The 22,507-nt window shown below is 44.4% G+C and overlaps 1 protein-coding gene and 1 long non-coding RNA gene across 3 annotated transcripts in view; one reads left to right on the top strand and one right to left on the bottom strand.

Annotated features, from left to right (window-relative positions):
* Positions 1-4,256: 4,256 nt before the first annotated feature.
* Positions 4,257-19,607, bottom strand: LOC136639178 (uncharacterized). The gene is made up of 2 exons (XR_010793653.1): positions 19,495-19,607; positions 4,257-4,556 (listed from the first exon to the last, which is right to left on the bottom strand). It is a non-coding gene; the product is annotated as an uncharacterized lncRNA (long non-coding RNA).
* A 156-nt stretch (positions 19,608-19,763) lies between these two features.
* SEC63 (SEC63 homolog, protein translocation regulator) overlaps positions 19,764-22,507 on the top strand; it is a 38,750-nt gene continuing 36,006 nt past the window's right edge. Inside the window, exons 1-2 of one of the 2 annotated variants that reach the window (XM_066613178.1) lie at positions 19,764-19,787; positions 20,037-20,098. Coding sequence is in view for 1 of the 2 variants with exons in the window: in XM_066613171.1 (XP_066469268.1) it covers positions 19,975-20,098 (124 nt within the window). In the remaining variant the exon portion in view is untranslated. Of the gene's footprint in view, positions 19,788-19,957; positions 20,099-22,507 lie in introns of those variants that run through there. The other variant, XM_066613171.1, reaches the window with a different exon arrangement.

Here is a 22,507-nt window from a genome sequence, read left to right as displayed (position 1 = left end):
TTCCATGACTGGATGTAGCCACAAGGCAGTAGAGGTTTGGGATCAGAGTTTTCCTTCTCTCAGATGAGCTGCCTTTCCAGGCTAATGAGTCCCATCTACCTGGGACAGATTGTCATTCTAAAAAGTGGGTGGGTCCCAGTGCTAAAAGTTTGAGAACTGCTGCAATAAGGTGTTAGTAAGTTGACACGGGATGTGTGTGTGTGAGACTCTACAAGTTTTCAAAATCACTGAAATCAGAGTTTGGAGGAATAATACCATCATGTTATATATCAATCAATGTGTAATTTCATGCAGAATGCAATGAAACAAACCACATTGAAATATCTGTATTATAACAAAGTGTACAGCCAAAAAACCAGTGGGGGCGGGGCAATGGTACATTACCACGCCCACCTGGGGCATTGCCCCACCCACTACATGGGGTGACGTGCAGGCCTCCCGTACCGGGTGACTCGAATCCTAGTGATGCCACTGCTCTGCTGGCTTGAGCAGCCAGCAAAGGAGACGATATTATTGTTTTGCAGCAAGAACTGAAGATGGGGATCTGTGAGAATCAGTCTGCTTTCAATGAATGTTAATATTATTCTGCTTTGCAAAATTGTTTGCTCTTTCCCACGCAAAGTTCACTCTTTTGCAAGCTAGTGTTATTTTTATCCCCCACCAAATTATACAAAGAGAAGAGTGAAAAGAGGTTGTGAGACAGGAGTCACAATCACTTCCATAACTTTGTAGCTGCTGTTGTCATAAACAGCTCACCCATCAACTTAGGGCCCAATCCTATCCAATTTTCCAGCACCGGCATAGCCGCAGTGCAACCCCAAGGTAAGGGAATTAATGTTCCCATACCTTGAGGAAGCCTCTGTGACTGTCTCCCCACTACAGGATCAAGCACATGCCCCATTGGCATGGCTGCACCGACACTGGAAAATTGGATAGGATTTGGCCCTTAATTACCTAGTTTGGGCCCAAATCAAATCTGGAAGAACAACAAGAGATGGGAAGGGCTGTCATCTCTAGGCACACCTTGAAAAGCCTGCTACTCACATAAGTACTGGCTGGTTCTGTACGTTTGTATTCTAGCCCTGGAATCTGTATGAAAACTTGGGCTGAAGTCCTCCAGTTATATATGATAAAAGGCTAGGCTATTGGGCTACAGTAAATTAGCAGTCCTGTTAGATAAAATAAGATATGATGCACTGTTTTTCTTTTTTAATTTATAAAGCACTTTCTGAACTCCAAACATGCCAGCAGCGGCCACTGTGGTGTGCCATTAAAGTATTTAAATCACTATGGTTGACAAACCAAAGTATTGGAATAAAAGAGATATAAACAATGTTTTGATGCCAAAAAAATGAATTCAATGAGACTGAGCAAAAGGTCATTTCAGCTGTAGGGTTGTAAACAATTTGGGAAACATCTGACCATTGTCTAGCGAATGATTCATTTTTGTCTTCCCCAAAATATGTTAGCAATATGGATGCTGTTAGAGCACTCTGAACGCTCATTGTTTACAAACAATCAGTCACTCACTTTTGAAATACTTTTTTCATTTTCTAAAATGCTAGACCACTCTTAAGACACTAGCTTAAAATTGCTAATTTAAACAAACAAGGGAAAATGAGAAAAAAGGCTTTTGAGATAATCCACTTACTACATCTTTGTTGTGCCTCTCCTCATAATTCCTGGGGCCCCAGTTGCTAGAATTAATCACAACCCTTGTTAATTTCCAGAGATGAAGCAGTGGCCTCTCCAGCTTTCATTGTCCTTATTTACAATATTGTCGTTCTGTTCTAATTCCTTTGAAACACAGCAGTAAATCCGGTACCTCTTAAAGTGCACAGCCTTATTGGAATATGAAACCCATTCTCTGTGGGGAGCTGCTCTCTTTGTGGATGAGATGGGAAGGGGGGATGGGGAGGAGAAAAGAAGAACCAGAGCCGCCACCCCCATAGTTTTATGAAGCTAGAGAGAGACATCTCTTGGATGGTGGAAAAATATAAAAGACAATCACATTGTAAGTTCCCAAAAGTATCCGCAAAGCTCCAGGCCAGCCAAGCCAATGCTACTGGAAGACAAACCTAATTACAAGAACAATACATCACATCTCCTTGTTCCACTACAGAAGTTGCTGGATCCAATGAAAATGGACAGAACATTGTTAGATTAAACAAAAAGCAACAAATTCAAAGCAATTTGTCTTCTTGGGGGTAAGACTAATTGCCATAAAGAGACGCTGAAACAAAAAAAAAGGGTATCTATAGATTTTTATATATGGAGAAAAAGCTATCTAACTTGCAGTGCTTATCATAAAACAAAACCCCATCTAATGTTAGCTGTTAGGCTCACCAATAATCTCTCCCTACTAGAGATTTGGATCCAGTTTAAACAATCAACAATAAAACTTTTTTCCCCAGGACTGTACTACTTCTAGATACAGGTTGGGGGAAGGCTGCATGCTGGAACACCCTCCCACAGATAAAAGTTCCTGCATATAGGCAACTATAATTCCAGGGGGAAGCGTAGATAGCTTGCCATTTGCTGAAGGCCATTTTGTTTCTTCTCATGTGAGAGTATTAAAAATGAACACCTCCCTGGAAGTCTAAAGTGCTACAGACCAAGAAAAGTCTGACCATTTGCGTTTGCTGGTTGTATACACTGGGCCTCAGATGTGAACTCAATGATGGAGAGAGGAAGATGATCCAGCTTGGTCTACTGCTGGGTTCTTGAAACAAAAATGCAGATTGCAACTGAACAAACTGATCCATCTTTCCTGCAAATTGAAGTATCTCATCTCAAATTCAGTTTCATTGATGCAACTGCACCGGAAATGGGCATGCTGTATGGGGGGGGATCTTCTGAAGGGAAAGGGGAATAATTAATTTCCTTTTACCCCTCTGTAAGCCTCCCTCTGCAGTTGATCTCCTCAGACTTGTGCCAGTTTTGACCTGTGGCGCCAGGCCTGTGGTGCAAGTCACAGGAAAGAAAGGGAGTCGAGAGACTTGCAGAAGGCTGGAAAGGATCTGGCACCTGTTATTGCCACCGGATCCACTCCATCCCACAGCCTCCCCACCCCCTCCACTGCCTAACCTACTCCGGCAGGAGCAGCAGTGAGGTCCGGGGAGCATTGCTCCACTTATGGCAGCGCTCCCAAAACAGTCATTGACGGAGTGCTCCGTGGACTGTAGGTGGCCATTTTGCAACAGTGAAAGCATGTTCACTGTCCACTCCAACTGTGCACTCCAGCTGGCAGCCCAGTTCTGGATAGAAGGGTTAAAGTAACTCACAGAGGAATCCTACGCTGATGCTGTGCCAGTGGCTCTGCTACAACAATGTAACATTGGTGGGATGCCTGCTGTAGTCAAAGCCCATCCAGCACAAAGGGGAAGGAGGAAACAAGAGCCCAAGTTGCACCCCACTGATGCAACCCTACCAGTCACCCTACCAGCATCTATAGCAACCCTGACACAGCCCAGCATGCTGCTGCCTAGGCAATGAAGCCTGCCCAAAGATGTCCCCATAAGCAGCGGCACCCAGTCAGTGACTTGACATTGGGCTGATATCAGCTGGACCCTGGGCTGATATCCCACCAGTCAGGAAGCAAAATTCCATACCCAGATGGAAACTCCATTGACGTTCATGGGTACTACTCCCAAGTAAGTATGCACAGGATCATAGTTGGACATGGCATGCTCAGTCATGCAGCCCTGTAAGCCCCATGGGACACTGTAGGTCCCATGGCTGAGTAGACTTTTCACATAGTTGGCTGGAAACATCCAAGGCAAGGGCAGGAGAGGAGGTGGAGGCATATCTTGAACCCACGGTGGAGTCATACAGAGATCACCTTTGGCATTTAGCATTCCCAGCATCACAAACAGGTGCATTTGGCTCAGGGACTGTAGCATATGGCCAATCAGGGAGAGCACTACAGAAGCATATTCCTGCATGTGACCCAGGGCAACTGTGGTAGCATCCCACCCATGCAGTCTTACATCCCTGTTGCCCCATTGCTGGCACCTGCTGCACAGAAGGCCCCAATGCAACTGACATTCTGCTCTCTTATAAAATGATCTGCCTCCATTCATCATGGCAGCACTGAACAGGCGAACTGCGACCAAGAAGGGGCTGCTTCTGTCTTGGGCCGAAGGAGTCAGAGACTGGTGTTTCTGCAGGGCCCTGGTGGCAGAGCCCCACCCTGAGGCTCACTGGTTAACAAGTAGGGTTGGGAGAAGGGATCTGATAACAGACCAACAAAGGTATGATCAGGTGAAAGTTTTTTGTTTTTTTAATTGCACAGGAGGAAAGAGAGACATCTTTCCTGGGGAACTCACAGTGGGGTTGCCAACCATCTCCTCCTAGAAGGGTATTTTGCCTTTGCAAGGTATATGAGAAAAAGTCAAGGTCTGGCTGTACCAGTTAGTTTGCTGTCTGTACTGGAATTTGCAAAGCCACAGGAGCCTGTCTGGAACAAGTAGGTCAGCAGCTCATACTGGTCACTGTAGGCAGGTGGTGGGCTTCCCTTGGGGTATACCTGGAGTCCTTCCCTGTTGGATGGCTGCCTGTGTAGAGCAAGAAAAAACACAGAGAATGGCAACAGCATCAGCAACACAGTCTCTGGATGGGTGTGCCTCATCAGTATTTGTGAGAGAGCAGTGCCACCAGCGTGCATATGCAGAAGTGTATAAGAACGGCTCCCTCTCTTGTAACTTTCCGGCAAGGCCTGAAGACCCTTCTGTTTAGACAAGCCGTCTGAGTTCCTGGCCTTTTTAACATCTTTTTAACATCTCTTAACATTCTTTAACATCTGCTCACAGGCCTGATCCTTTTCTAATTTGCTGCCCTATGCTCTTACCTGATTAGTTTTTATCTGACTACTGTTTTTATGATATGTTTTTATCTGCTTTTAAATTATGTTTTTAACTTGTTTTAACCTTGTTTGTAAGCTGCCTTGAGTCCCTTCCGGGAGAAAGGCGGGGTGAAAATAAAGTATAATAACAATAATAATAATAAGTGTACCGTTGCGATGAGCACATGGACTCTCTTAGCAATATCTTTCCTTCCCTGGTGGGGGTTGCAGTGGACCTCTGTGGGAACTCTCGGTGCTACCCCATGTTACAATGCTGCAAAGGAGCTCTCCTTATTCTGAGCCATTACAAAAGGAAGATCTGGTTACACAGTTGACAGTAAAAACACATCTGATGGTACTGAGGGGTCAATATGGGGAGAAGGGACATCTTCACTACTTTCCTGTGGGAGTGCAGTTTCCTTACTCCCCTGGTGGGAATGTTGGAGTGGAGATCCTACTGATGTGTGGGGCCCACACATCAGTGTGTGATGTGTGTGCTTATGTGTGGTGCCCACCTTCTGGGGCAAGGTGCCTGCAGTGACAAATCTGGGAAGACAAGGATTAACAGAGTATTAACAGACTGTTGTGAGGACTGCAGGCTGTTTGTGTAGATAGCTCCCTTTATACACCAAATGCCCTTTCTCCACAGTTCCAGTGTGTGTGATGCCTGTGTGCACGACATGGGGCCAGGAAGGTATAGCTCCGTGCCACACACTGTGCCATCTGAGTTGTGTCTTCCTGGCAGGTGCTTTTATGCTGGGGCTGGTGTGCTATGATTGGCTGCTGTGCAGTCTGTACCCTATGCTCTGCTGTCTGACTCTGGGCAGGGCAAAGGGGGTGGGTGGTAGTGTTGGGATTTTCAAGGGTTCCCTACCTCCCCGTAGTTTTTTAATGGGTTTCACCCTTCCCACTCCAATTCTAGCCTTTTTCTGGCATTGGGGCAGATATGGCATATATTGACTCTCTTTTTATCCTGCCCATGTAGCCGACCCATTTTGGGTTGTATGCCAGTGGAAGTTGTGCCAGAGGCTGAAGTATGTTGGCATGTTGCTGCATCAGCATTCAGGTCGGACACCAGACTGGCTGCTATGCTTGTGGGACATTCATTGTGCCAGCATTTGAGGACATACGTCATGGTACTACTATACCATGGTACTAGCATACGTCATGGTACTACTACTATAGGACTGCACCTTTAAAACACATATATATTCAATTAACTGCATCATGTATTGCTCCATAATGGTTCCAAAACTTGACTATTTTATTCTAACTACATATAGTAACCTATATTTTAATTTGCACCATCATTTTAGGATTCAGCTGCTCTAAAGAGTTCTCCTAGTTCTTCACCTCTAGTCACGCCATTCAAATCATGCTGCAGGAGTGAGGACCAGCTCACATATGACATTTGGAAACTGCTTGAAATGGCACACCACCCATGTGTAGCAACTCAATGTATGGGGCTGGGCAATTTTTCTTCAGGCAGCCTCAAATGAGGGTCTTCTCAATCAATTTAATAATACACCTAGAACACTGGTAAATGTTCTTTTTAAGGCTGCATGCTTTAATCAGTATTCCACTAAAGCTTTACCTGATTAATCTGAGGGGGTTAATTTTGATTGGTGGGGCCACGAGTTAAGGGCAAACTTGTTTACTTTTTTGAGGCTATTTTTGTTTCTGTTGTGCTACTGTAATAGAGGAAAAAAATATTAAAGGTGGCCTTTCCATCTGGCAATGGGTGATAGCTTTTGTTTATTACACTGTAAGTTATCTTAAATTTCAGTATCTCAAAAAGATACTGAAAAAAAAAACATTTATGCTGAGTTTTTGATATGCACATTTACTTACATTTAATCAACTGGTGTAAGATCAATCAACTACAAATATTTTAATCAACTGACAGCTCCTACTTCAGTATTTAGAGATGGGTAATTGAAGCTGAGCAATTGTGATTGTGACTCCCAGATGCCAAAGCTGAATCTGATCCATGGACTTCCTCTTGAATGTTTTCATGCGGAGTTACATTCTATTTGCCTATTGTATCCTCTTTTGCCCCATCTCTACTGGAACACAAAAAGACCAAAGTACTCGCAAAGGAAAAATAGTCATGTGTGAAAGGTGGCTCGTCTGAACACAATGATGGAAAGGGAAACCTTTATTCAACCTTCCTTCACCACTGGTTAATCCTAGACATTTTTCTGGAAACATTAGCCAGTGTGCAGATTAACCCTATGATATCATTATATGACTACTATTTTAACAGGAACTACACATGCAGTCTGCTACTAAGCATATTGTTTGGAAGTAAGCCAGCAGAACCTATGCAAGAATGGCAGCCTTCTACTCACAGTTTCTAATGTACCAGAAAATCTGGCCTGGCCTGTTTTAGCCTATCATGACAGCTTCTTATATAGGAACTAGCAAGCAGGGATAGAAATTCGAGTCAGATTACTCAAGTCCAAGCTGCAAAAGTCAGTGTTTTTTGCTGACTCATTGAGACTCGAGTCACCCATTCCAATGACTCAGGCATTGACTTGAATCTGAGGCCACTTGACTCAGCACAGATTCCCCACGCATGCACACTGGAGTCTGTCTGTGTCTGGGTGTGCAAGACCTCATGGAGCCATCATTCAGACCAGGCAAGCAGTAGGGAAGTTCCAACCAGAAGACAGGGAAGGATTAATGTTTTGCTTTTGCATCGTGCAGGAGACAGGAGTGGGCTCTGTTGTCCATCTCTAAAAGAACCGATGGACATTGGACAAAGGATAGGTGGTCTGGTTTTTTTCTTTGGATGAGGTAAGGCAGAAGCAGGAGCCCAAGGGCAGTTCTTGCTTTAGGATTGGCTGGATAAGCCCAGGGAGGTGGAGGAGGCAGGGAAGAGGAGGGGAGGCAGTTCATAGCAATCACGCTTTCCAACTCATGGCTTGGGTGGAGGAAGCCTCATTGAATGACCGGTGCAAATTAGTAGAGCTGCAAAGGATTGGGTCATTCTGGTAAGCCTCACAGCTGCTGCATGTGGCCCTCCTCCTTCTTGCTGCTTCTGTCCTGCTTTCACACAGTCCATCCCACCCCCTCCCACCTTATTTACAGATGGGATGGGGACATCAGGGGAGTGTTTAAAGAGAACTCCAACACACACACACCCCAGCAGCAGCCCCTTTTTTTCCACAGCTGGCTTTTTAAAGGGAATGACTCAAAAGTCCCCCATTGGCAACCTTCAGTCTCGAAAGACTATGGTATCGCGCTCTGAAAGGTGGTTCTGGAACAGCATCTAGTGTGGCTGAAAAGGCCAATTTGGGAGTGACAATCCCTTGCACACTGGGAGCAAGTGTAGTCTGTCTCTGGTCTGTCTCCCTGGCTATGGGCCTTCCTTCTTTGCCTCTTTGCCTCAGACTGTTGGCCGAGTGTCTCTTCAAACTGGGAAAGGCCATGCTGCACAGCCTGCCTCCAAGCGGGCTGCTCAGAGGCCAGGGTTTCCCACTTGTTGAGGTCCACTCCTAAGGCCTTCAGATCCCTCTTTGTATCACAAAGGACATCTGCAAAACTGGAGTCTTTTCAAGTTGCAAAAACTCAGGCAACTTCAAGTCTAGGCAACTCAGAAAGTTATGACTTATTTTTGAGTCAAATTGCGGGGCTGGAGACACATGACTTGACTCAAACCGTGCCTGACTTGCCTATCCCTGCTAGCAAGTTAAACTTTTCACACATGGGGAGAAGGTCACTCTTTGTTAATTGCTGACAATAAAGCACCTGTTAAAAACCAACCTACAGTTGCTAACTGAAGAGCTGGTAACCACTTGATACAGCATGACATCTTCTTTGTGATTGCCTAAAGAGGAAAATTAAATTATGGAACTAATATAAAGAATCTTTCCTATTGCTGATTGAATATACATGGCAGAAAGGCCAAAGAAAGATGGAGAACAAAGACACTTTAAACATTGCAGATGAAAGTCACTGCCCAAGGCTGATCTCAAATATGCCACAAGGGCCTACACAATGTTTCCTGTATTTCATCTAGTTACAGGTGCTTCTGAAGGGTTCACAAAGAACTATTCCATCTCCTATTTCTGTCTCTAAGAAGAGTATGTCACATAAATCTGTTTGCTCACACTTCTTGCTCTCCTAAACATTTTAGAAGTTATAATGTCCTTCACTGTTAACCCTAGATATACTACACTGGAACAACATCATGTTAAAAGATTTGCCCTATTATTCCATGTTGGAGAAATGCAAGTATTTAGTGTTCGTTTCTGATTTGAAATCCATCTTATTTGACCTAGTTAACAACTGAAATGGTTTGGGAAGCTGGAGGTTTAGTGTAGTTAGAGTGCCATCTGCTGAACGCACACAATATCTGAATAGTCTGTATGATTGCTGATAAGTACGAAGCTGGTTTTGATAGTGGTCCTGAAATCATAGGAGCAAAATGACCTAGGCTGGAGTCACATGTGTGCTATCAAGTGATTTAATAACTTAGAAATCTTTCACCCATTTCAGTTAAAGATATATGTGACCACTGTTCATATTATGGTTCTCCTGCTTTAAAAGACAGCACACTTACTTCAGCTAGTACAGCTTTTCTCAAAACTGTGGGTGGGGACCCAATTGGTGGGTTGTCACCCAATTTCTGGTGGGTCCCACAGAGCCTCCAACAAAAATAAGTGAGATAGAAAGATCAGATAACTAATTGCCCCAAGCCCTGAGGCTATTCAAAAATCAGATCAAAAATCAAAGCTGAGATCCTGCCGTTTGCAAGCTTGTGTAAATAAAGGGAGATAAATGTTTAAGTGTCTTATTTCTGGTATGTTTTTTCCAAGTCTGTCAATGACAGGTAGTGGGGGCAGGTGAAGGATGGATCACATAACTAAGCCCTCAAACCTTGAGGCTATTCATGGGGCTGCCACATTGTGAGAACTTGATTGAGTTTTTTTTTGCAAATAAACACAATATTACTTGTGAATAAATAAAAATATTATTTATTTCTAGATCACCTGTTTTTTAAAGTTTTGTAAAGCTATAAGAACATAAGAGACCCGCTGGATCAGGTCTAAGGCCCATCTAGTCCAGCTTCCTGTAACTCATAGTGGTCCACCAAATGCTTCAGGGAGCACACAAGACAACAGACACAACCTGAGTCCTGGTGCCCTCCACTACTAGGTGGGTCCCAATAGAGTGTCATTTTAAAAAGTGGGTCCTGGTGCTAAAAAGTTTAAGAATCACTGAGCTTGTGCATGGGAAAACATTCTTCCATTTATCCATCACAGATATAGGTCCATACTGGTCTATGACTTGGACAAAATCCCATCATGCCAGTTTGACAGTATGCAACTCCCTCTTTCTTTCAATGCCTGTCCCATCACTCTTTCCTTCATTTTCACCTCTTTCCAGTGAAATCAATATAGACAGGAGAAAATCTTATTGGTTTCATTGATACCGATTTCCTTCATCCTGTATTTTCACTTGATTCGGGTGAAAATGACTGGTATTGTGGGAAACTTTATCAAGCTTTTTAGAGTATCTTTTAAAAAAGTTTTATTATAACAGCATGAGTATACCACAAATACACAACCTTCTGAAATTAAAAACCAACACATGGCTTCAACTTTGATTTACAGGTTGAGTCTCATTACTCGGAGGGTTCCATTCCCAGGCCACAAAACATTTTTGTGGGCGGCAAAAAATGCACTATAGCAAATCAATTTTAAAAAACAAAGTCTCTTTCCTCTGGTGATTTGAAAATAGCCTGGCTGACCTTTGTAATGCACACAGAGGCCATCAGTCTCTCTCTGAGTTTAGGGTTCACTAGGAGGCAGCAATCCCTCCCTTCACCAGGAGCCCCAGCAAAGGGGAAAGAATGGAGAAGGTGATAATCACTGCCATTTAGCCTTCCTTCATCTGCTCAGGGGGAAGGGAGAAGTGAAGCCTTCAGAGAGAATGATTGATGGATTGTCAGGAGACTGCCCTCTCTCGCATTATTAAAGGATTGTTTTCCTTTAATTTAAAGGGCCCTTCTCATCAGCTTTGAGATAGAAAAATCTGTGGATACTTAGGTTATACCTGTAATCACTTGTATTGCCTGTCTCTCTGCAACAGTAAAAAGCAGTTTTTTAAACCGTGATTTTAAAGGGGTGCATTTTTCCCCTTCTCCAGGGATCAGCACATTCCTTCTCATTTGCAGGGGCCATTCGTGTTGAGTCAAATCTGTGTATAAAAAATCCATGTATAACAAGGCTGGACCTGTATTGGCAGCTACAGACCATTAGATCCATTTTTCCATTAGCACCCTTTTCAGTTAGCTAGCTATCATACAACTGTTTTTTTTTTCTTCATTGCAAGGCAGCTTTCTACAGTTATTGCGGAGATTATTTACATGGATCTTTGTCATATACCTGTTCAGCATGCGGCAAACTAAGGCTGTAATTCTAAATATAATATATTCAGTATTCCTTATGCAAAGCTGCTAAACAGAAGTATAGTGTTACCAAAAAGGCTGTTTTGTTTAGGGGAATTAGTATATTAACCTTTTGGAAACTTTTGGGACCATAGGCTGGATAACAAGACAGCATAAAGCAAAGAGATCCCTTGCCTAGCTTAATGAGGAGACTGGGAGAAAGGTAACTTTCAATCAAAGGATTATATTTTTATTGCAAAAACATACAAAGGTAAACATAATACACATGGAGAATTGATAAGTATAGATTTCTAGTACTTGTGTATAGTGTACCTAGCTAGTGGTGGCTGCATGTGCTATGTATTTGGGTGCATCCGAAAAGGAATCAGAAACGGATAGGGTGTAGGGAAGTATTTTATGGGTTCCTTAATCTGCTAAACCCAGTTGCTGACTAAAGATGGGGGAGAAGGGAGGAATAGATAGGGAAGAAGGGAGGGAGTTTAGACGCAAGATATATTTACCTGTCCGGTGAGGGGGCAGTTGGGGGAAGAGTCCCATGTAGGACCACTCCCGCAGGAGGGCAGTCAGAGAGAGCGAGACATGTGCTCTCAGCTTACTCTTAAGGGGTTGTCTGACCTGGAAGTTGATCTAGAATAACCGGAAGTATCCCAGAGCTGTGCACATGCTCAGTATACACACAGGTAAAAAAAAAGGTGGAAGGGTTCAGCAATCAGCAAAGCCTTACTCTGGGGGAGGGAGGCAATCTGCATAAGGTGCTTAAGAGTACAACAAAAGAACAATAGACCTTTTCCTCCGGAGGTGCAGGCTTGTTTTGCATAATCAGGAGACATTCCTGGACTGGAAGAGGGGATGTAATCACAACTTGTGACCTTTACCAGGTTTTGGGAAATTGGGCTTGTTTTCTTGGCCTGCATGATATCTTAGTCCATAATATATATACAAAATCACAACTTGGAAGGGAAAAGGGGATTTTCACGTAACAATAGTACAATGCTATCTGTGCAGTGCAGTTATTAGCTCAGCCTAACTTTGGGCTCTGCTTTTATTTTGGGCCTTACTTGCTGCTCCTACCTGTTTTTCTAGCTCCTAATTTGACTGCAGCCCCTCAGGTTTTGATCTGGATTCTTTACAGCCCTGATAATCTTACCTATTGTTTTCCATTTTTCCCCCTCTGGCTTCTCCACTATCAGAAATTAGCAAGTACAGATGCTCATTTTATGCAATGCTTTGTCTATGTCTTTGTGGTTAGACAATTCTTCTGTGCTACATCTGATGCTGCATCTCTTCCGTATATCAAAGCACTTTGCTTGTTCACCTTTCATTGTTGCACAGGCAACTTTTCTTTCCAATATCTGCAAGCAAATGTCACTAGCTAGGTTTTTCAAGTGCCCACTAAGATGCACTTTACTTTTCAAAAGATCTCCGGTCATATTCAGAATTTCATTTGTTCAGAAATACTAAATAATACCAGTTGAGAAACATACTGAATTGGTTCAATATTTGCTTAAGTTTTGGGATGAGAAACATATTCAGAAAAAGAACTTCCAGAGGGGTAGCCATGTTAAGACTGTTGCCAGTAAAAATAAAAAGACTTGTGGTACCTTAAACATGAACCAATTTATTTCAGCACAGGTTTTCATGGACTACAATTCACTTCGTCAAATTAACATTTTAACACTGGTTGAGGGAATGGCTGAACAAAATCATAAGAACATAAGAAGAGCCCCGCTGGATCAGGCCAAGGGCTCATCTAGTCCAGCTTCCTGTATCTCACAGTGGCCCACCAAATGCCCAACACAAGACACAACACAACCTGCGTCCTGGTGCCCTCCCCTGCATCTGGCAATCAGAGGCAGCTTGCCTCTAAAACCAAAAGCTTACACATACCTGCTATGACTTATAACCTGTAATGAACTTTTCCTCCAGAAATTTGTCCAATCCCTTCTTACAGGCATCCAGGCAAGATGCCATCACTACGATGCTGGAAAGTTGGATAGGATTGGGCCCTAGTGTTACATATGCCCAATTCATTTGATAACAATCTTCTTCATGGTTGCTACACATTGTAGTCTTGATAATGTTAGCTAACTTATTGAGAACATCTAAGTTTCTGTACTATTTTAGCTGGTAGGACCAGATGTAAGCTACACAAGATTATTTACCCCTGAAGAAAATTGCTATTGAAACATATTGAGCAATTTACATGCAATAATAAGTTTGGAGCACCAGTTCAAAGTTCTGCCTTTGTTTTCCTCTTCTTCTGGTGCTCTCTCCCTCTTTTTCCTATTTAAGATTATTAGGGAATTAGCTTTTCTCACAGCCCCAGCTCCCTGCTCTCCACTCTCACATTATGAAGAGAACAATAATGACGCAACTTACAGGGCAATTGAAAGGCTGTTATGTGACTCTAAATTCTATTACTATGTTCTTTACATAGGTGTTGTTAACACATTCACATTTCATTCTTAAATCTAAGTTTAAGAAAAATGGGAACCAAGTTCAGGCCCATATGCCTTCTTAGGATGTTTATTCTAGAAAAAAAGGATTATCTTAACATATTTATATCACACCTTTTTTCTGCCTGGTAATACACTTCAAAAGCAACTGACATAATTTATATAACATATTCAATAAACAAGCTTCAATTCAATTCAATTCAATTCAATTCAATAAAGAAGCTGACGGAACATACCAAGATCCAGGTCTACAGAGCTTGAGTCCTGAGTACACTTCTGTACTGCAGTGAGTCATGGACTCTCCGCTCACAACAGGAGAGGAAACTGAACGCTTTCCACATGCGTTGCCTCCGACGCATTCTCGGCATCACCTGGCAGGACAAAGTTCCTAACAACACAGTCCTGGAACGTGCTGGAATCCCTAGCATGTATGCACTGCTGAAACAGAGACGCCTGCGTTGGCTCGGTCATGTCATGAGAATGGATGATGGGCAGATCCCAAAGGATCTCCTCTATGGAGAACTCATGCAAGGAAAGCGCCCTACAGGTAGACCACAGCTGCGATACAAGAGGAAGATTCTGCAAGAGGAATCTGAAGGCCTTAGGAATGGACCTCAACAAGTAGGAAACCCTGGCCTCTGAGCGGCCTGCTTGGAGGCAGGCTGTGCAGCATGGCCTTTCCCAGTTTGAAGAGACACTTTGCCAACAGTCTGAGGCAAAGAGGCAAAGAAGGAAGGCCCATAGCCAGGGAGACAGACCAGGGACAGACTGCACTTGCTCCTGGTGTGGAAGGGATTGTCACTCCCAAATTGGCCTTTTCAGCCACACTAGACGCTGTTCCAGAACCACTTTCAGAGCGTGATACCATAGTCTTTCAAGACTGGAGGTTGCCAATACATTCAATAAACAATGTCCTCTTGTTCAAGTTCCCTCAAGTTTATAGCCCTGTCACACAGGGCTATAAACCACTGAAGACAGTAGTCACATTGCAGACTGAAAGTGATGTCAATTTATTTTCTTTTTCACATCTGTTAAAAAAATCAGCCCACCCCACTGCTAACTTCAAATTCTAGGGGTATCTCAGCAAACTACCCAAGCTGCTTTTCTACCATCACTTCCACCCCTAACTTCAAGTTGTAGGGGTATTTCAGCAAACTACCCAAGCTGCTTTTCCACCATCACACAAATGTTGTGAATCCCTGACACCACCTGTGTAGTCACAATGGACCCTAGCAGCTCCTCAGTGATGCAAACACCCTTATAAAAGCACCAAGAGAACAGGGAGAGGAGTTCTGGAGCTTGCCCTTCTTTTGCTTTTGCTTTTCTGGAGGTGATCTTGGTGCATACACTTCCTGCTCTGTACCACTCCTGTTTCAAATGAACAGGGTTCAGATCTAACTTTAGCATGGGGGAAACACAATTGCTCAGTTTCAATTATCCATCCAAAAACTTTCTTTTTAGAAGTGTACACCTTGCACTTCCCCACAATCCAAACCCAACCAGACCTATCTGGGAACACATCTATCAGGTCCACTCCCATCTTCTCAAGTTTATCCCAGAGTCTATCTCTATCTATGGAATCAAAGGCTGATTTTAAATCTAAAAAGGCCACATACAGTCAGGATTTATTCTGAGTCCTTTGTTTGGAGATTAGGTGGGATAGTACCACACACTTCAATTGACTTATTTGGCCTAAAACCCACTTGCTCTGGGCCTATGATGTTATGATCAGAAATCCAGGCCAAAAGGTTCTTCAGTAGATGGGAGGCATACATTTTCCCTGCTAGGTCTAAAAGGCTGATTGGCCTATAGCTGGGGGGAAGTTTTTTATCCCCTTTTTTGAAGATGGGAACCAAGATAGATCTAGTCCAAGTGTCTGGAAGTACCCCAAATTTATCAATTCTGGTGAATAGTTCTGCGATTATTGGGGCCCACCACTCTGGTGCTTCTTTATAAATATTAGGAGGAATTGAGTCTGGTCCTGCTGCTTTGCCCAACTTTAACTGATTAATGAGAGAAAGAGCTTCATCCACTGAGACTGCAGGCCAATCTGCGAGATCTAACGGGAGTGGCATATTAACGATGGAGATAGGTTTAGAGTCATCAAAGAAGATTAATTTAAAATGTGCTTCCCACATTTTAGCTGGAATTGCTGTGAAACCAAATGAGTTTTTATAGAAACAGCCTGATATAATTTGCCAAAAGTTCTTAACGTTTTTAGATCTCACAGATTTAATTAAATGTGACCATCTCACTGTTGCATTGCAGTGTAATGAAGTTTTAATAGCCTCTTTGAGTTGGGCAGACAGCCTAAAATAGTGTTGTAAATTTGATCTATTATTAGTATCTCAAAATTTATTGTAAGCACTTCTTACAGTGAACTTCAGTGTCAAGCAAATCTACTCTAACTTGGTAAAATTCTTTCTCCCGCCCTCTGTTCTTTGAGGCGGAGGTATCCGGCCCAGTTTGTTCTGGAGGGTTGATATTAAAGCCTCGAATAAAGTCACAATCCCTAATTGGTTATCTGGATCCAGAGTAGACAACTGGAACATGTCCTCAGTTTGTAGCAATGCGCCAAAGGACTCTTTAGTGGTTGTATCCCATTTAATTCTTTTAATTATGTCAGGATGACCGTCTTCCACCTGAGTGTGAGAATTGTGATAGCAATCTGAGAAGTAAGCCAAATCACATATTAAAGGTAAATGGTCACTAGACTGTGGGTATCCAATTCTAAAATTCACTATCTGTGGGAGGAAATAAAAGGGAACCAAAATGTAATCAATAACACTCATACCTCTAGTTGAAATATGGATATACGTTCCTTTATCCCCCAGATAATCTAGGCCATTTAACCAAGTGAGGCTATTGGTAATACAAAATTTAGCCAAAAGAAGCCCAGCCGCATTAATTGTTTTATCTTTCGACTGCCTTTCAAAGAGACAAAGCTCTGGTAAGGTCATATCAATAGGCAGATCTAAGATTTGATGAAAGATGTCATTATTGTGTCCCAATATAGAAAGGCAAGAGATTTTGGCAGCAGCACAAAAAAAAATGTTCGCCCCTAAATTTTCTTCTTAACAATACCTTTGGCAAACAACCAAAGTACCTGACCTTCTTAGAGTGCCCCTTTGCAAGTTGTTGCCTTCTAAAGACCTACTTGGTAGGTTTAGAAATGCCCCAAAGGAAGAACGATTCTGCAATTGTGGCCTCAGAGAGGCAGACTCTCTTCCACACATTGTTCTGCATTGTGTTTTCAATCAAGTGCTCAGAGACCAGTATCTCCCTTCATTGTCAAGAATCAAAAAAGGTCTCTCTGAGAACACCTTTTTACAACTTCTGCTGGCGGGTGAATCTGAATTAGTGACCCTTCCAGTTGCTAAATTTTTATATTTGAGCAACTTGAAGCGAGCTAAGCTGCTGGTCCTAAGCAACTTGGAGCAACCCTGTAAGTAAATTGTTGTGTTTTAACCCTTATTATTATTGTTTTTTTTTTAAATCTCTTTTTTAACATATACTTTCATACATGACTGTCTGGAGATATTAGTTGTAAAACTATATGCCTAATAAAGGTTTGTTGTATGTTGTATGTTGACATCTATCAGGTTCTTCACACAAAGGCTGAAATCCTATCTTCACTTACCGGAATAAGCTCCACTGAATATAATGCGACTTATTCCTGTGTATACATGGAATAAGTCTTATCTTCTAACATCTTCTAGAGATTATGATGCTTCTATTTTTTCCCAGTACAGCCAAAAATATTACTTTTCCTCTCCCTTTCACTCAACATACACAGGCAAGCAGACCCTGCCAGTTGGGAAACCTTATAATTTTATCATTTCCAAACCCCAGTTTGCATTCCTGTTTAAAACAATTGCATGTCCTAATTCACAGGCAATGAAATTATTCACGCATCAGACTGAAACCACTTAACAATTCTCATGAATTAGACATCACTGCTTCCTTCTTATTTATACTGAAGAGACAGGCAGACACTGATTCTGTAGATAGTAGGTGGCCCTTTTTAACCAGCTTGGGTGTAATTGCTATCTAGACTTAATTAGGAGTAAGCACTGTTGAACTCAACTACTCACAGGATTGAGCTGAAGAAAGCCCTGTTAGAGTTAGTTCAAACGGCTTACAATTTCATGCAGCCTGGTTTTATGCATAGGGTGACCTGGGACAAAGTGCCTATATCAGGGCACTTCATACAGAGGGCCAAATAGCATTCATTATGGCTGCTGGAAGCCAGAAATGATGTCATTAAGCAGGAAGTGATGTCATTAAGCAAGTCATGACCAGAAATTGGCACATTTTTCTCACTTAGGAACTGTAATGGAAGATCAGAAGATCATCAGGTAGATGATGTGGTGTTGACAGCGATTCCCTGTTTTGACAGATGGTTGACAGCTCTGGGAAGGGCAGGTTGGCTCCACAGCTGTAATCAATCAAGGCCAATGGAGACCTGGTTGGACACTTGAGCTTCATTTGACCTTGATGGTACCGGAGCTGAGGTAGCTCACAGCTGAGCTGCATTTGGCCTTAACAAGGGGCTGCAGGATAAAAGGCAGCTTCAGAAGGTGCAAAGGGCTGACCCAGCTAGGAGTAGGATGCTGACCAGAGGGAGGAGCCTGACCCAGAGGGACACCCGGATGTACTCACACTGGGAGAAGGGGACTGCCAGAATTCTACTGGAGGACACGCAGAGGAGAGGACTACCAGGACCCTGCTGGAGGAGACACTCTTCTGGAGAAGAGAGAGGAAGGGACTGCTGAGGCTCTGCTGGACACACACTCTGCTGCATTGGACTGCTACTGGGAAGATTGGATTGCTTTGGAGATTGAGCTGTGGACTTGGACTGGAGGCGTCAAACCTTCACCCACTGAGTTAAGTGGAGTTTTGGGGAGGGAAAGCCTCTGGACAAGAGGACTTGCAGGGAGTGTCTGTGTTTGTAGCAATAAATTCTTGTTAATTGCTATAGATAAGGAGTTCTGTGTTCATTCCTTTGCACACCACAGCTGTTGTTTCTTGGAAAAGGAGGGTGTTAATTAGCCAAAAAGCAGGCATTAGAAGGGAGTTGGGATATTTGGATGGGACAAATTGGCGTAGTTGGCAGGAGTCAAAAATCAGGATAGGACAGAAACACAGCTGCAAATGACAGGAGAAAATATGCAAATCTTGATCAAGATATGGGAGAATCCCATTGTTGTGTGGGCTATCCTTTCAGCAGTGACAGCAAAGCTCAGCTGCTGAGAGCCGGTGCTGGGAGAGCCTGAGGGCCAGATAAAGAGCTTTGGGTGACAGCATCTGATCCCTGTGCCTTATGTTTGACATCCCTGGCCTATACCTTTTAACAATGCTACAGAAGAGGAAATTTGGCAGGTGCAGCTCAACCTGGAAGGGTTTAAAGAGCTGTACCTGCCAAAATCCCCTCTGCAGGTCAATGGTTAAACCCATTTCTGCCCAGCCCAAAGGTGCACACATCTTATCCTTGTGGCTAAATGCAATGTTGGGCTTAAAAGTAGTGGCAGTCCCCCTTTGTATCTGGTCACACTACCAAGGCAAATGCATTCAGAAGTAAGTCCCACAGCACAGAGTTCAAAGGCCTTAGAGCCCAGTCCTCTGCCTGTCTACTCAGAAGGATGTCCCATGAGAGTCCATGGCCTTACTCCCAGGTAAGTGTGGCTAGGATTGGGCTGTGGGTCAGGTAAGGCGACAGGCAGAGGAGGCTGCAGCCTATCAACGGACCACGTCAGGGCCCCACACAAAGTTCGCACCTCTCAGGCACCCCCCGATTCCAACCGGCACCCCTTACGGCCGCCAAGCATTATGACGTCACCATTCGCCCTCGCGCTCGTGCCCTCGCGCTCCCCTCCCCAAAACAGCGAGCGGGAGGCAGGGCGGGAATAAAGAAAGACTGACAGCTCAGCCTGCAGCCAATCCGATCCAAGCCCAGCGAAGGCTCCGGAAGCGCTCGTGACGTCACAAAGGTGGTGACGGTGCCTGCGCAGTGACACGTCCGTCTTCCCTGCTGGGGCCGGCGCTGGCCGAGGCCGAAGTTGAGGCAGGGGTCGGAGGAGAGAGAGGGCTGCGGGTGGGGAAGGGAGGCAGGAAGCGAGCAGGCAGGAAGGGGGCGGGGCTGCGCTGCTCCTCTCGCGGGAGCCCCGGAGAGGCCGCCGCCGGGCTGGGGCTGGCCGCGGTGAGGGAGGAAGCGCGCACGGGGGAAAGCGGAGAGGGGGTGGGGCGTGCGAGCGGCCATGGCGGGGCAGCAGTTCCAGTACGATGACAGCGGCAACACCTTCTTCTACTTCCTCACCAGCTTCGTGGCCCTCATCGTCATCCCCGCCACCTACTACCTGTGGCCGCGGGACCAGCACGCAGGTGAGGGAGGGAGTGCGAGGGCGGGCGGGCAGGTGTCGCCTCTCCCGCCCCCTGTGCGCCTCCCGCCCTTCTCCACACTCCCCGCCAGGCCCCCTGAGGCTCCCCTCTTGGCCCAGAGGCTCAGCTGAGCTCTGCCCCGCCCCACCGTCCACTCGAGACTCCCACCCCCTCAGCTGCTGCCTTCCACAGTGCGCGTGCCAAGGGCAGCCACTCACTTCGCGGCTCTGGGAGTGCCACAGGTGCCAGTTGGACTTCCACGCGTGGTGTGGGTGTCCAGAGTGCCTTCCGCTCTGCCTTGCTCCGCGTGCCACGTAGGGATGTGTGCTGGTTGTGGGGGCAAGGTGGGGAAGAGAGCGTGTGCTTATGTGTGGCTTTGTTTGGGGTTCTTGTTGTAGGACATGGGAGTGCGCAGTGCGCTTCGCTGTCGCGTGTGCATACAGTCCGAGAACATACATGGATTGTAGCAAGTCTCAAAAGATTGTGCAACTGAGATCATAGATACACAACTGGGAAGATACTGCCATCTGTCCTCACAGTTGCTAGAGTTAATTGGATCCTCTGCGTAGGAAAAAGTTGTCCACTGTTCTCATTGTGAGCATGACAGTGTTAAGGTCAAATTAATCTTCATTGAATGGCCTTGTATGTGCACCTCAATGTTGTTTGGGGAGCATTGGCCCAGCACCTGTGCACCTCCAACCCTTCTCCACACTTCATTCCTTATTATCTGACAGTGATGTGCATTCTGTGACGTGCATTCCTTATTACCTTATTATCATTCCTTATTATCTCTGATGTGATGTGCATTCCTTATTGTCTGACAGTGATGTGCATCATTGTAGCTTCAGTGAGTGGCTTCATCCTTGTAGCTTCAGTGAGTGTTCCAGAATGGGCTGATAGCTGTTGGTCTCCAATAAATTGTGGTGTGCTCCTTGGTTACTTGCCTATGTGGTAATGTTACTTCCAGTTCTGTGGGAGGCTCTTGAGAAAGCTCTGAGAAGACTGTAGAATGAACAGGTTATTGATAGAGATGTTTGAAAACTGTGTTACTTGACTCCAAAGTAAGCCTTGTGTTCATTAAGACTTAGATTGTAATCCTATCTTGCTCACTGGAAGCAAACATCTCTAGTTATAGTTGGTCATCTTACGCATGTTTTCTACCCTGTATATTGGAATTCCAAGGTGCTAGAGTACATCAATGTCTTTCCTTTGCCACAGTACACCAGGGTCAATTGGTCACATGCTCTCCATCTATTGTGCTTTATCACTGAATGATATTCTACTTATGAGGAATACTTATGAGAATATTCCTTATGAGGAAAGGCTACGGTGTTTGGGCCTCTTCAGCCTAGAAAAGCCTGAGGGGGGACATGATTGAGACATACAAAATTATGCAGGGGATGGACAGAGTGGATAGGGAGATGCTCTTTACACTCTCACATAATACCAGAACCAGGGGACATCCACTAAAATTGAGTGTTGGGCGGGTTAGGACAGACAAAAGAAAATATTTCTTTACTCAGCGTGTGGTCGGTCTGTGGAACTCCTTGCCACAGGATGTGGTGCTGGCGTCTAGCCTAGACGCCTTTAAAAGGGGATTGGACAAGTTTCTGGAGGAGGCATCCATTATGGGGTACAAGCCATGATGTGTATGCGCAACCTCCTGATTTTAGAAATGGGTTATGTCAGAATGCCAGATGCAAGGGAGGGCACCAGGATGAGGTCTCTTGTTATCTGGTGTACTCCCTGGGGCATTTGGTGGGCCGCTATGAGATACAGGAAGCTGGACTAGATGGGCCTATGGCCTGATCCAGTGGAGCTGTTCTTATGTTCTTACTTACCAGAATTCAGCCGATGGTACTCTTTTCCTGCTTGCTATCATAATGAGAATAGTCATAAGCCAGCCAGATTGTCTTGTATTGCCTTTTGTTTTAACCTGTGCTCTTTTACATCTACACAGATATCTTTATTGTGTAGCTTCTTAATAAGTTGGGTTTACTATTCTAAGGGCGCAGTCCTAACCAACCTTTCAGCACTGACTTAGCCTTAATGCAGCCCCCAAGGTAAGGCAACGAGCATGCCATTACCTTGAGGAGGCCACCTTGACTGCTTCCCCACTGCAGGATGCAGTGCATGCCACATTGGCACAGCTATGTCACTGCTGGAAAGTTGGTTAGGATTATGCCCTAAGTAAGTGAAATCTGATGTTCATCAGGTGCTGGGGGGTGGTGGAATGTGTAAGGAAAGGCATGACTACACATGGGATGACTCTTCTAGAGACCTGTTAAAATGTTTGTTGTTTCTTAGTATTTTGGAAAACGTTTTGCTTCCTGATCAATGCTGGAGCATAGCTGATAGTTTTTAAATTTTTTTTCAGTTTTTAAACTTGATTGGGCAGCTGGATTTTGGTCT

This window comes from Tiliqua scincoides, chromosome 1 (assembly GCF_035046505.1).
Source record: "Tiliqua scincoides isolate rTilSci1 chromosome 1, rTilSci1.hap2, whole genome shotgun sequence".
Taxonomy (NCBI): Eukaryota; Metazoa; Chordata; class Lepidosauria; order Squamata; family Scincidae; genus Tiliqua; species Tiliqua scincoides.
Note: the sequence above shows the minus strand (reverse complement) of the source record. Positions and strands in the feature narration are given on the sequence as shown.